The 15,000-nt window shown below is 36.3% G+C and overlaps 3 protein-coding genes across 9 annotated transcripts in view; all 3 read left to right on the plus strand.

Annotated features, from left to right (window-relative positions):
* The window catches only part of LOC113817755 (uncharacterized), an 11,781-nt gene extending 5,286 nt beyond the window's left edge, over window positions 1-6,495 (plus strand). For all 3 annotated transcript variants that reach the window (XM_070114308.1, XM_070114307.1, XM_070114306.1), the window contains exons 5-7: window positions 1,521-1,716; window positions 2,356-2,519; window positions 4,443-6,495. In XM_070114308.1, coding sequence (XP_069970409.1) covers window positions 1,521-1,716; window positions 2,356-2,519; window positions 4,443-4,733 — 651 coding nt within the window. In that variant the 3' untranslated portion in view covers window positions 4,734-6,495. The remainder of the gene's footprint in view (window positions 1-1,520; window positions 1,717-2,355; window positions 2,520-4,442) is intronic.
* Window positions 6,496-8,499: 2,004 nt separating this feature from the next.
* Window positions 8,500-15,000, plus strand: part of LOC113826077 (thioredoxin, mitochondrial) — an 11,742-nt gene continuing 5,241 nt past the window's right edge. The window contains exons 1-3 of one of the 5 annotated variants that reach the window (XM_027378950.2): window positions 11,005-11,097; window positions 13,417-13,676; window positions 14,817-15,000. The exon at window positions 14,817-15,000 is cut by the window's right edge and continues 360 nt beyond it. The gene's annotated coding sequence lies outside the window, so the exon portion shown is untranslated. Of the gene's footprint in view, window positions 8,582-10,953; window positions 11,098-13,416; window positions 13,677-14,816 lie in introns of those variants that run through there. The other 4 variants (XM_027378951.2, XM_027378954.2, XM_027378952.2 and 1 more) reach the window with 4 other exon arrangements.
* LOC138859356 (anti-sigma-I factor RsgI2-like) lies at window positions 13,479-14,174 on the plus strand. The gene is made up of 2 exons (XM_070114168.1): window positions 13,479-13,676; window positions 13,935-14,174. Exons 1-2 carry the CDS (start codon window positions 13,479-13,481, stop codon window positions 14,172-14,174), a joined length of 438 nt encoding a protein of 145 aa, XP_069970269.1.

A 15,000-nucleotide genomic window follows, 5' to 3' on the forward strand; every position in this document is an offset into this window, starting at 1 on the left:
CCCACTTTCATTGCATGCGACTAGCTCTATCTTCACTGCTGGTTACTACAATTATGCCACTGGCTGTTTTCACTAGCTCTTCAAATTAACGTTATTTGTATTTATGACAACAATAAGGGTCAATTAATCCTTGATATCTCATTCTGGTTTAATAGAATCAATGCATGAGTAACTAGGGAGTCTTTCTTTTGGTTTATATGATTGGGGCGTGTTATAAAGATACTGTAGCTTAGTACATGCAGTCAAATACTATGAGTAGTGGCATATATAAAATGTTTTAAGGTTATATCCTTTGGCCAGCACTTCTCAACTGATTTACCCATACAGAATCCCTAAATTTATGTTTATGTCTCGAGGAACCCATATTTTGAAATTATCAAAAGGAAAGAAAAAGATCTCTCTCTCTCTCTCTCTCTCTCTCTCTCTCTCTCTCTCTCTCTCTCTCTATATATATATATATATATATATATATATATATATATATATAAACAATACTCCGGTGCATGGTAACTGACGAACAGAAAAATATTACTTAAGAGGAATTACCGCTGTAGTTTTGTTTGCTCTCTTGGGTGTGTCAGTTCAATCGTGCAATTCGTATACGTTCAGATCAGGGTTTCCCAACCAGGGAATGCTATCTCGCAGCCCCTTTGAGATGGCATTCAAAGTGGTGCGCAAAAGTGTCCATCTTGAAGACAAGCAATTAATCTGTTGATTACTCATAATCAAGAAACAGGAAGAAAAGAGCCATCGAATTGAAAAATCATTTATATAAACGTTTTAAAGTTATTAAAAAATATATATATATATATATAATATATATATATATATATATATATATATATATATATATATATATATATATATATATATATATATATGTAGATATTTCAAGCAAGTGATTATTGTTGTAGGGTTTATTCAAACAATCTGGGACATGTTTTCTTGTCCATATGTTTGATTTTTATGAACATATTACTAGAAAATTTCATTAGAATATTTTCTTTTGTTGATCAAATTTAGTATAAATTCACTTCCTTTATCCTTAAATAAGCTATAGATTTAAAGGGGTGCGAGGACACAGTAAAATTTTCTTCGGGGCACGGGTGTAAAAAAGACTTAGTAGATTTCCAGTCATGAGGAGTGCACTGGTTTAGTCGTGTTGTTATGACAAAGTAATTCCCTATATGTGTTTATACATGCATACATACATACGCGTATGTGAGCATTTTTTCTGATTTTTCTGTTCTTTGAATATCTGTGAGATCGTTGAGGAGATAGTTAACAAAATTAATGTGTGGTAGAAGCCAATGGAGTGGGTATATAAAGATGGCGCAGCATCCGTTGTTTTCAAATTATATCTATCTTTCTCAATACATATACATCTGTGTATTTGCCTATATATCTATTAACCTATCTATATATATCTATCTATGTGTATGTATCTGCCCATCTGTCTATCTATATACACATATATATTTTTACGTGTGTGTTTTAATCTTTCCTTCGTGCTTCAACAGGGGGAGTGGAGAAACATCGATTACTTTCTGGACAAGCTGCCAAGGTGTCGCTATAAGGGCGAATTTATAATGATTCGTCACGTCCACGCACCCTTCACGTTAACGTACTACATAGACGAATATTTGACGAAGTTGCCGAAGCTGGTGCAGCTGTGGGAGGCGGAAGAGCGACCAAAGCCCACATTCGTTGTAATGAGTAAGGAATTGTTGAAGGAATTAAGATTATAATTTTTTTTTGTCTGGTAATGTTTAATGGCATTGTTACCTCTGCGAAGTTATGTTTTGGGTTGATTAGTTAGTTTGTTCGTTGGTTAGTAGGATAACTAAGTTATGAATAGAATTTTATCAGAGGTGTATATATTTTTTAACCCAACTTAGATGCTATTAGGTTTTGGAGAATTTTTAAAAAAGGATTCATTAGCATTGCGAGATAGGGAAACACGAACGTCACCTGTGTACTTGCCACTATTGCCTTGGCAGAGTGCTTTTAGTTGTTATTGCTACTGTTAATGTCACCATCATCATCATCACTATTTTGTATTTCCATTTCCATCACCAGATCATCACCATCATCCATCGTCATCATTATCATCATCGTCATCATCATCATCACTACTTCTACCATCATCACCACCACCACCACCACCACCTCTACCTCCATCACCACCACCTCTACCTTTATCTCTACCTCCATCACCACCACCACCACCTCTACCTTTACCTATACCTCCATCACCACCACCTCTACCTTTACCTCTACCTCCATCACCACCACCCCAACCACACCACCCCCACCACTTCTCAAAATGAACCACCCTTTACCTTTTTCCTACAGACACAGGAAACCACTGGATGCGGTATTTAGAATCCCCCTACCTGGAGAAGGGCGTGGAAACAGCTGGGGAAATATTCGAAAAACACCTGCAAAGTATCGCACCTGTAATTACCCGTCTCGCTCGCACAACACCTGTTATCTTCAAAATGCAAGATGATCTCCAGGTATCTTGGGGAATAGGAGTACTAGTGCTATATAGTTAATATGATACAGAGTAGTATATGTGTGTGGAGATATATGTATATAAACACACACACACACACACACACACACACACACACACACACACAGAGAGAGAGAGAGAGAGAGAGAGAGAGAGAGAGAGAGAGAGAGAGAGAGAGAGAGAGAGAGAGAGAGAGAGAGAGAGGGAGAGGGAGAGGGAGAGGGAGGGAGGGAGGGAGGGAGGGGGGGGTTGCCGTGATCAATTGGTTTCCTGAATAATATACTGTTGTCAATGGCATCAGCTAAACATCAGCCATATATACCTGAAGGATTTAAGATATCTTACCTTGTCAAAAAATGTATCATTGATCATACCAATTATTAGATTGCCGTTTATTATAAAATTACTATACTCAGTAAGTGATGTTCTCTGGTTAGTACTATTTCAGTAGTAGGAAACGTTTTTTGTAATTATATTTAAGATCTAACCTTTAATGAATCTGGAGACCATACGCTCAAACAAACCATCATCATCAGTATATTGTGTGATAAATAGGGAGATAAAAGAAGACTGGGGATTGGAAAGGGAGAAGAAGGGGGGATGAGGAGACTGAGTGATAAAGGGCAAATAGGGACTGCCAAGCTTACTTCACTCACTGAGCGTGCTGCAAGTGCTGGATACTGTACTTGTCCTGTTCTTAAAGTTGGATTATCATTTATCAATAAAGGAGAGGCGCCCTCAACCCCTAAGGGACTTTGTATATAAATGGGGAATTATACTTTGGCATTTCCTTGCAGAAGCATTGTGCATCGTTTTCTTTTAGGTACTGTGCTGAACATATTTTTGTTCATTTCGTTTTATACAAGCTGTGGTCTGTAATATCGCGGCGAACAAAGAACTAGATTTCTTTCGCTAGTTCTTAAGAATCGCCACGGCAGGAGAGCTTCTAGATTTTTAGATGAATATAATAGTTGCCCGTTTTTCAGTGGTAGGCGTACAGCTTAGCTTGAAAAGGTCATGTTCTTGACCCACAAAAGACCGTATCATGATATGCAGGACAACTCTGCCTGCCTCCTGCCCATAACACAATCCCATCATCTCCAGTTGTAGTGGACTTACTTGTCTTTCTACAGAGACTTGACCAGTTTCAAATGGTACATAACCCTTTTCTGATAGTTGGCTGATATTCGATTTCAGTTTTAGAGAGCAACTGTGTAATGCGAAATTATCGAGGGATGCAACTTCAAACCATTTATTAAGAACAGATAAAGTTATAGATGAGGATGGGGCTATATTGTATCCACTGGTTTGTCTTTTAGATTGCTGGTGTTGGTCGAATCTGCTCAAACATTTCATCTCTCTACTTTTAAGACCAGCTTTGGGCGTTTTGTTAAAAAGCATAATTCCACTAGCTAAGCGGCAGTTGCTTCACAAGTGTTTTAGCTGATAAATAGCTTATCGTATTATTCTAAGAAGTTTTTCTTTATTCTTTATATCATGTAAGCGCTTACCTCAAAGAGATGGAGACCTGTCCAGGATAAGGTTTTATGTATACAGATTAGTAAAGAGAAGGTCTTTTGTTGACAGAGGATTTCATTTTTACGTCAAGACTAGCAGGAGTAAAATTCTCGTGCCAGCAGGGAATTGTGCTTATGAACCCAACATGATGTTCATTAGCAACATAATAGTGGCAGGAGTGAATATCTTTTGCAAAACTGAAGGGATATACTTATTACCCCATCATCACTGGCTAAATATTGTTCTTATATCAATGAAGGAAGCAAGATAAACATCCTGCGATATCTTCCAAAATTAATAACTACAATAAGAGTAAGAAGAAAGATTGCCAAAAACAATTTGAATACACACCACTACAATGACCGAAATAAGAACGAAAAATAACAATAACACTCTCTTTTCCTAGGTGGCTTATATCGAGGACCCAAAAGTGAAATCCTTCACCGTCGACAACATCCGCCATTACAACGCCCTCTATAAACAAACCCTGAAGAATACCGGCGTCGTGTTTTGGGACAGCACGCTGCCTCTCTCCCGCGCATACAACCAAGAATGCCTCAGGAACCCAAGACACTTCAGGGACACGCTGTGGTGGATGTGCAAGGATGTGGTGCATGTGGGGTATATTCTGGTGCGCCAGTATGCGGATATGGTTCTCAATGCTGCTTGTGGTCGAAGTATGAGCGACTGCAGCTGAAACCGTCTCTCGCCTGACGTTTTCTACAGCCAGTAACCATAAATTATACCCTTACTTTACATATACATGTCTTATTTATACAACTGTTCTGTCTGAAGATAAACTTTTTAGAGGTTATATGCTACGTGTACATATAATTATATTTATATGTGTGTGTGTATGTGTACATATATGTATTTAGTTGTACATATCTGTGTATATGAAAAATCATTATTTTTATAACGAACATTGATATTTTGTGGTGTCTATCGGTTACAACGGGCCTTGGATCTGCACATGATAGTCTGCACACAACTAAGTGCTGGGACAATCTCCTACTGCCAGAGGTGACTCCTTGCACCTTGTTCTACACCCATCGAGACTGAGGTTTTCACCCGGTAACCGTCCCTTCTTGAGTTGCGTCCTCACTTTTGCAGTGGCGGTGGATTGCCCGCTCAATTGCCCAAACGTGGGAGGGGTTAAATGAAAGCTAAGTTGGTGTCCGCGCAACAATTTCACTTATTCACGTCACTGATGTAAATTGGAGAAGAGCAAAAGGCCATGTAGCTCATGGCACTGAGAGAATGAAGTAGAAGTCAGTGACAAACTGTCTCATGGACTACATCTCTCTTATTATAGTACAATCGGCTACCAGGAAGGAACACCAAAGCACCATGTATATATGTGTGTGTATAAAAAGATAAATAGATAGTTACCTTATATTTATTACATACATATATATATTTGTAATCCTAAGTTTTGGAGCATAGGAAGTAAGTTTAGATAGTAGCGGTTACCGAATGCCTTGCTGTCAAACCTTAAAGTAATTTACCTGCTTTTTTCATTAATTTATTCATAGTCACCTCATAAACACCAGGAATAAATAATTATATTATTTCGTCAGAAGAAATTTTAATTGATTGTCTTTCTTGCTGTTCACAGGAAAGTTGTATTGTTTTCGTTTGCGGATGTTAGCAGTTTTTTCCATATTGTATGTTGCGCAAAAACCTGTTTTTGTTAATTAAGAGAATACAGTCAAACGAAACCTGGTCCTACTGTTATGCATAGATGGATGATGTTAAAATGGCTAGGTGGTTGGCCAGGTTTCCATCTTAATCTCATCCCATTTTTTTTCACTTACCAACCTCTGCCTTTTCCCATACATGTTACAGCACCCAAACTAAGTGATTATAAGTTGGCTGGATATGTGATAGGTCCATGGAAAAGGACGCAGAGCAGGCCCAAGAAATATTAAGTAAGCAAAAAGAAAAAAGGAAACAAAAACGTGGAATGTATATCAGTCATGTCATACCATGAATTGTAGTATTCATGGTATGAATAGCTGGCTGAAAGTCAAATAAATCCAGGGGATATATTATATTAATTATTGTTGGTTAGAAAACCGATGTCTGATTATCTGAGTGTACAAAATTAGGGAAATGTTTTTGTCCAATTTATTAATATTCTAGTCCAGCTGTTCTAAACCCAGGATCTCTAGAGGGATTGCAATATTCTGGTTTATGTAGTTTTTTTCTTTATTTTTTCTTTTAGTGGCATTTATGTGCTGGCGCAGCGGTAAGGTGCTGGTCTAGCAATCTTGCGGACCTGCGTTCAATCCCACACCCGGCCAGTGAGTGGTAACCCCGGCCACTCCTTGCACACAGGGGGAGATTTGGCCAAAATAAAACAGACAGTATGTCACAGCAAAGAATATCCATTGTAACAAATGGAATTAAAACTAAATCTTTAAAATCTTAACCTTTATAATAAATTTGATTCCTCATACTGTTTTTATTGTCATCACACAAAGTCCAGCGTTACAAAATTTGCAACATGTCTCACGGAAATCTCATAATTCATAGTGGAATGACGATTAATATTGATAGTAATAAAAGCGGGTGAAAATAGACGCCCTAACGTATTTCGTAAATGTATCTCTGCTTCATCGCTGAACAGTTCAAGTTCCCTCCTTTGGATGTAAGGTAATGTACCTGAGAGGGTATATTACACGTTACCATTTGATTTCCGTTATGGAAGAGTGTAAGTACAAATAATCTGACAAAGTATCTTCCGGCTATTATCATATCCAATAAATATGTGAAAGAAAGAAAAAATGTGAAAAAATAGAGGAAATGCGCTAACAAAACAGAAAAAGCGAATACAAGTGAAAAGAGGGAATCGTGATAACTGAGAAAATGCGGAAGTAGAAAATGTGTCAAAACCGTGACATAAATGCTAATTAAGAAAACAGTGCGAGAGAGAGATTAACATTGCGAAATGAATACAGAAAAGTCATAATCTTTATCTTCATCAAATCCCCATCGATGTTGTCTTTGCCACCGTCATTATATCCCCGTTATCATTATCACTTACTGCAACAGTATTACTAGTTACTCTTAAAATCTTATTAATTCTTATAATAAATATAACAATGAAATTAATAACGACAATATACATTATCATAAATACAATAGATATGTGATCATGGGTTTCACGTATAGACATACGTTGAGCGCTGTATGTGAGCTTTCGGTTTATAAGAAAAAAAATCCAAACTGTCCAATTACTGTAATTTAAAATGGGAAAGCGAATATCACCAAGCGAATGATTAATCAACAAACGCTTTTGGGAAAACCTACATGAAGGTTTAGAGGATCAACTATTATATAAAATAAAGCAACATAGGAGGCGGAGACTGAGACCCAGTGTATACGGTATTACCCTTACCATAGACCTCAGCCCTTGCCGTAACTATTTTTGCATGGTCTTTTCTTCTCCCCTTTTCCCTTTCTTTATCTCCTTCATTCCCTTCTGTCCACATCCTAAAGTGTGAGAGCCGACACGGAAGGATGAAAGGCTGGCTTTGTGTCAGTTCTGAAGGGCCTTCCTATTCCGTTTGCTCATCCCTATTTTCCCATTTCACTACCATGCTAACCTACAGCGCTCCACATCTTTTGACATTTAACACAATTTGCCATAAATGTTAACTCATGACTGACCTTTTTGTCACAATACTTTATCATAGTGTTGTATGGCCTTTCCTCGACTGGCGGCGAACACCCTATCACTATATTTTGAATACACCGCTAGTGACCTTTGACGTTGACGCGGTAGAAACTAATCAATAAATACAAATAAGTACCGAAGAGCTAAACTGGCGCTTCGCTCGTTCAAACAGAAGGTGTCTCGAAATCGATCCTTTTAACATGATGTTTGGATACCCGCGGGGCTAACGGATGAAGGGCGAGCGCGGTGGTGAAAGATAGAGAGAGAGACAGACAGACAGAGAAATGGTTCGAGAGCGATAGAGACAGCCAAACAGAGAAGAGTATGAGAGGAAGCGATAGAGATGAACAGATAGAGAGAGGGGCAGACCCCTAATGAGGCGGCATTGATACTTTGAGAAATACAAGTTTGTAGTCTACACAGTAATAAGGTGGAAACTGTGCAGTAGCTCGCAAGAACTATTCTCTTCTAATTTTCTTGCTGTTAAAGATGTCTTTATTGTTAGATTCCCGACGGTTGATTCTGTTCATGAATAATTATTACTTCCCTCTATTTTATGGATATATCTAGTGATTAATAAATTTCTTATAAAACAGATTCGTATCCATTGAGAGACCCATGTCTACATCATAGATTTAAAGTACAATTTATGTAGAGAGTAATAGCTAGGCTATTGATTATTGGGAATTATAAATGATTAGAGAGAAATTTATCCTTGTAATCAAAGTAATCGATAGCGCCCACAGCTACTGAGCGGCAGGTAGAGAGGCTACTACAGTGACCTACAGACTGTTCACGGTTTACGGTTAGTATGTTCTCTGTTTCGCCGTGATCCGCCCATCGCAGGGAACGAGACCACGAAGGTAGGTAGACTGAAAGGACTGAAAGTTTTCCAAATGCTTCTTTTCTACCTCGGGATATTTCTTCACATACTTCAACTCTGAATTACTACCAGGATTGAGCTTTCAAAGATATGTTTGAGTCCCGAGTCTGAGCCATTACTACCACAATTGATTCGAATGCGACACTCGAGCCTTGGTTTCGTCGTGGATTGGAATTTGTAGTGAATGATTACCTGTATATCACAAATTTATACAAAATTGTAATTAAGAATTATGGATTTGCAAATTTAGCAGAGGTAAAGACGTTATGGTTAATGAATATGTTACAGACATCTTAATCCAAAGTCTGGGCTCCAGCATCGCATTCGAATGGCATGTGGTAATGGTGGTGACAATGGTTTCAACAGTTTCTAACATTACAAGGCAGCTGTGCAAATCTCTCATATATGTCAGGAAAATAAGATTTAAAAGCACAGTTAACGGGAGGACAAATGCTCTACAATAACTGGGTTTACAGTCTGATTCGGCATTTGAACTAAAAAAAAGAAGAAAAAAAAAAAAACATTCAATAGAGGAAATACGTACATCTTATAAGGAGATCCATGTTTTGAGTTGATCTTCCTACTTTGAATCTATGTGCAGCATTATCTTTGTGTGCCTTAGACTATATCCGTTTACACAGTATGTGAAACCGGTGAGTTATCATTAATATATAATGCAACTTTGAAATCATTTTGATTCATTCGCGAATTATGTATTATGATCACACTACATTAGACTTATTTACTTGATTTCAGTAAAATATTCTGATGTAGTCGTATTAATGGGATGGTCAAAATAAAAATTCCTTTGATTCAAGTAACCCGACCAACCGTATCTTTTGCCCCCCAAAATGCCGATTCAATTTATTTTTATCGCTATTCCAGTCTCCCACAACTCTAAAAACCTATTTTCAAAAATATCGCCATAACGGCTAGATTTCTGACTACCAAAGCACACTGAGCAAGCCTCGGGACTGCAACACATCTATTGCCACTAGACCGGCGATACTGCACGGGGCGAGCGAGCATCATTCCGGTGTCAAAATGGCAGCCCTCTGACTGACGCTTTCAAAAGTAAATAAGATTTGTATTTTGAATTTAAACCTCAGTTTTATTTTTCCAGTGTGACAAATAGGTCTGGGAGGAATGAATTAGAGTGAAATGGTGTCCACAGACGGGTTCTTTACATCACTTGAAAGAAGAAGAAGAAGAAGAAAAAAAAAACCCCCGACCTATCGACCCACCTCCAGAGGGAGTCTGTTACCTGAACCAAAGGTATTTTTTTTTTACTTGGCCTAATGATGAATCTTGAAAAATAATGAGAATGATGGTAACGGTAATAGTAATGATGGTGATGATGATGATAAAAAAATAATAATGATAATAATAATGCTGATGGTGGTGGTAATAATAATAAAAACAATTATTGTTATTACGATATGATGATAATTGATAACATCAGTATACTAGTAAGCATTATGATAATATATTGAGTGTAATAGTAATAATAATAGTAGTCAGTTATGAAAATGATGATTATTATAACTAATAATGATAATTATCGCAATATTTGTTTTTATTATCAATTTTATGATAATGATAATGGTTATATTAACAATTTTAATAATTGTAATGATGATAATGAAATAATAACGATAATAGTAATATGGATAAAAAGATAATCGCCGCATGTACTACCGTATACTACCATTTTGAATAATGTGTTTACTCCCCGGGTTGCACATCCCAGATTTGACACCACGGGTTTATACATGACTAAAAAACATTTCAGAACAATGTAATCCGCTGATGTTACACAAATGCTTCAGTAATCAACAGGTTAAGAAAAATAAACATTTCCCATGAATGATCTAAGATAACAGTGATAGCTGAGATAAAAATTACATAATATCTCAAAGATATGAGGTAATATTAGCGTAATTTCAAGACATTGTTTATTGATATGTATTACAGAATATATGATGCATATCTATTAACAGTGATTAAATAATAACGATTAGATACATATACTTTCATCACATTATGCCACAAATGATACTGATAAACGGTGCTATTAAAGAAATATGGTTGAAATTGGTTGGCATTCAAATACGTGACGACTGACATGTATGAATGAAAGTGTCTCATTCACAAATAAATAGATTCTGATTTTCCTTTTGCGCTGCAACATTTGTAGATATTTGATCGCAGAATATTTCAGTTTTGATTATGGCAATCAGTTCAACTAGTTCATTGATACAAAAGTAATATCCAAATTGGAATGAGTAAAGTAAGAATTTTCCCTTATCAGTTATTCTCTCTCACGGTTTAACATGGGCAGATATTAACATTGATTAAATTACAACTATTACATGATTCAATTTATGAAATCAAAGTAAAATCATCGAAATATAACATAAACCAGAGAGACTTAACTCACACTCGAATGCTTGCTTGATAAACATTACTATAATGAAATTGTTGTGATGCTGTAAGGTAGTATATTTGCTTGTTTTATTTAATTTGAGGTAGATATAAGGTTGACTTGTATGTACAAGATGCTGAATTATATTGATATATTAGAAAATAACGAAATTAATAATGTTTAGGTATTTAAATCGGTAATACTGAGACACGACATAGTAAATGACATTGCCCGAACAGGAGAGGGTACGGTTTGAAGATACTATAAATAGCTTTTATTGCAAATTTTGGCATGTTTTATCAGTAACATGTCATAACCTGTTAATTTACTAACGTAGGTAGGTTTTCTCATGAATTTGGGTAAATACCTTTCTAAAAATAAGACCTATGTAATCAGATTATGTAAGTACCCAATAACCTTTTGCTATGAAACAACTTGTATAGACTGACATCGTTCCTTTGCTATATCTGTTAACAATCTATTATTTTAGGATGAAAGGTGGTAATTGTTCAGAGAAGAACCATGTGAAATGAGGCCATATTTTCCATAATTGTCAATTGCAAAGGTCAATAAACTTCCCAAACATAACTTAAATAAGAATTTATGCTGGTTCCTTCTGTGACAGTAATTTTCTAGGGAAGTCTGCTAACTACTATACTTGGTGAAAGTTTGTTGGCCTCTGCCGGAATATGGTTTCTTAGTCACTGCGTGTATTCTTTCTAATATAAAGTTGTGTCTATATTTGTCACTTGTGGATTTGGGTATTAAGCAATATGTGTGATTTTTGGATGGCAATTTAAGACAATATTGTGTGTTTTTATGTAGCTTGTGTGTTCCTAATCTGGATGATTAACCCCGAAAAAAAAATAGCAAGTATAGCTAAACTAAATATTAAAATGACAAATGTTGAGAAGACACCCCAAGTGACTCGAAATATTGTAATTATGTTACCTGTATTGTATATTCAGATCTACCTGAAACTTTTGGTAGCTATACTGATTGACACAAATAAGGACGTGTCTTCTAAGCATTTACGACTACCTATAACAGAACATTGATAATACAATTGGATAACCATGACAAAAGAACAATAACAAGGCTAACTTTATTCCCTGTATTAATCAAATTTGACAGGAATTATTGTGGGGCCAGCATTTTGTCTTTAGATTTCTCTTTGAATATTCCTTACCCTACATATCTATTTTAGCATGATGAATGAAAATTATTAGCTCTCCATTGGTATCAAAGCTGTACCAATAGCTTACACTGAAGTTCTGTTAAGAATGATCAATATTGAAATTAAATATCACATAATTGTTAGTGTCATCATTCTCATATTGGTAAAAATGAATAGTTTTCTTTTTCCTTGTCTGATGATATTGATGATTAAGAAAAGGTTTTTGATTAGGATATTCTTACCAGCTTACCATAAGGTAGGATTGACAGGCTTTGATTACTTCATAAGATAATAAGATGAGATTACATAAAACTGGGTAAGATAAGAAAGCTTTGATTTGAAGATATTAAAAAAGAGTTAGATAGTATAAAGTAGTAAAGATAGTGTTGCAATGTCACTTCATTAAAAGACTTTGTCAAGATAAAGTATTGTTACTAATGAGGTATTTTGGGTTAGCATTATTGTGAGAAGATATATGTCACATATCTTTTGTTTATACATAACTTGGCCTGAAATGTTTATGAAACTAATTGTCAGTAATTTTTTCTTTCTTTCCTTAACATATAATTTTAACAGGTTACTTAAATATTTTTTTGACTGCAATTTTTGCATTTTTTCATAAAGATATATATGGATATATGAGCATATGCCATATTGTAATGCACTGCATTTCTTCACACCTTTTTTCAACATGCTTTCAATGCAGTTAAGAGCCAATATGTTTTTCATATTTTTGAAGTGAATAAAGATCGATGGATAGCTTCAGTGTATCGGAGAATAATAATTTGAAAGACAGTGAGGGGGAAGCAGGGGAAAGGATGAGAAAGAGAAAATAAAAAGGGAAGGCAAGAGTAGAAGACGTTGGCTTTTGTGATTTTGTATGTCCTTCTAAAATGTAATTTTTGTCTTGCATTGATTTATTGTCTTTGTGGAAGCATCTGTATCGGAGGAAAAGATATGATTTTCAATAATGGTTTCATGTAATAGATATCATTCTTAATTAAGATACCCAAATGGTGATGATTTTTTAAAGTGAATAGTCACTTATGAGCATGTACAGCATGTATTTAAGGTTAGTGAAAAAATAATAATTTTAATAGAAAATAACCCTTTTCCTAGATGAATGATATCCATTATATGCATTTTGTTTTGACACTAAATAATCCCAAATTACAACATAAAGTATATAGATATATTTTTTTTCTTACTGTAGGGTTAATAAGAGTACGTCCCAGCCAGCTATGTTATGTGTATGTCGTGGCCGCTCGATTTGATATGCGGGTGCTTGGCGTAGGAGTGGGTGTGGCAGTGCTGGTTGTGATTTGGGTGGCTGCTACGGTGGCTGTGTTAGCTTGTGCGCGCAGCAAGGTCGTGGTGGCAGTAGGAATAACACTGGTAGCAGCTGTCTTCTCTCTAATCCTACTAGTGCTTCCACAACACTCCGCACCTCATGTGCCTGAGCCGCAGGATTCGGTAGGAAATGTTTTTTTATTTTTACCTTTCCTTTTTTTCTTTTTTCTTTTTTTCTTTTTTTGAAAGATATTTGAAGGGATTGATATAGATTGATATATAGGCCTAATTTTTCAACTTGACTTTTTTGATAACTGAGATTGAGATTGCATGTAATTTATATGAAATTTGCACGCATGGAACTGCCTTTAAAACAGGTATAACTTCTTGCATGTGGATAGCCACACCCATACCCACATCTCCACTCATATATGCAATCAGACCATAGCCACACCTGAAGTAAAATGTACACCCTTACCCACACCCACACCCACACCCACACCCACAACCACACCCTTAGCCATACTAATACCCATGCCCTTACCAATACCGATATTTATATCCATACCCTTATCTGAACCCATATCCATACCCATACTTGTACCTTTAACTATTACTATACCCATACCCATACCCAAACCCAAACCTCAACCCCTCCTAAAGACACATACTCATACTTAAACATATTTTTATGTTCCACATATTCATACCCAAGCCTATACTTACTTACTAAACCCAATGATGATGGGGCCTGATTTATTTGAGATGTAATATTATAAAACAGTCTCAACTTTGTGACTAGGCCTAAGCTGTGTACTGCCATCCCAACTGCTGTGAGTCATGATGGGTTTACACATCATAGGCCGTTACGTCATTACAGCAATTGCCATGCCTGTCACTGAGGGGTTAAATTTACATGTACTCACATCTACACACACACACACACACACACACACACACACACACACACACACACACACACACACACACACACACACACACACACACACACACACACACACACACACACACACACACACACACACACACACACACACACACACACACACACACACACACACACACACACACACACACACCACATTAGGCCAGTTAGGCCAGTGCATTTATTATTTTTCATCCTGTGCACAATCCATATTTTTCTATGATGCATCCTTTACAAAATAACATATTATACCACTTTACCCTTGAATGCAAACTGATGCATGTAAATATATTTACACAAAAATTATACTGCATCTCCTTTTGACCTTTTCTTTTTTAGTATTAAGGATAATGATAAAATTACCCACTGTCTTCCAGGTAACAGATTACCTCTTCATTTTCCGGGTGGTCATTGTGGTGATCTCAGGGCTGTCGGCATTGGTGGGTTTTGGAGCTGTTGTAGGTCACTGGACAGAACCCATTCTTGGCAAGCCACTCAAGAAAGTCAGACTCTGATAACCATCAGACCAATAGTTCAAATAAATAGTACAAACGTATCTGT

The sequence above is a fragment of the Penaeus vannamei genome, chromosome 35 (assembly GCF_042767895.1).
Source record: "Penaeus vannamei isolate JL-2024 chromosome 35, ASM4276789v1, whole genome shotgun sequence".
Lineage (NCBI taxonomy): Eukaryota > Metazoa > Arthropoda > Malacostraca > Decapoda > Penaeidae > Penaeus > Penaeus vannamei.

Bases quoted from the DNA above. Each gene is read 5' to 3' on its own strand.
- LOC138859356 (XM_070114168.1), top strand. From the start codon at position 13,479: ATGCGGGTGCTTGGCGTAGGAGTGGGTGTGGCAGTGCTGGTTGTGATT. The intron at 13,677-13,934 runs GTAGGAAATGTT...ATATGCAATCAG, and splicing joins TGCCTGAGCCGCAGGATTCG to ACCATAGCCACACCTGAAGT.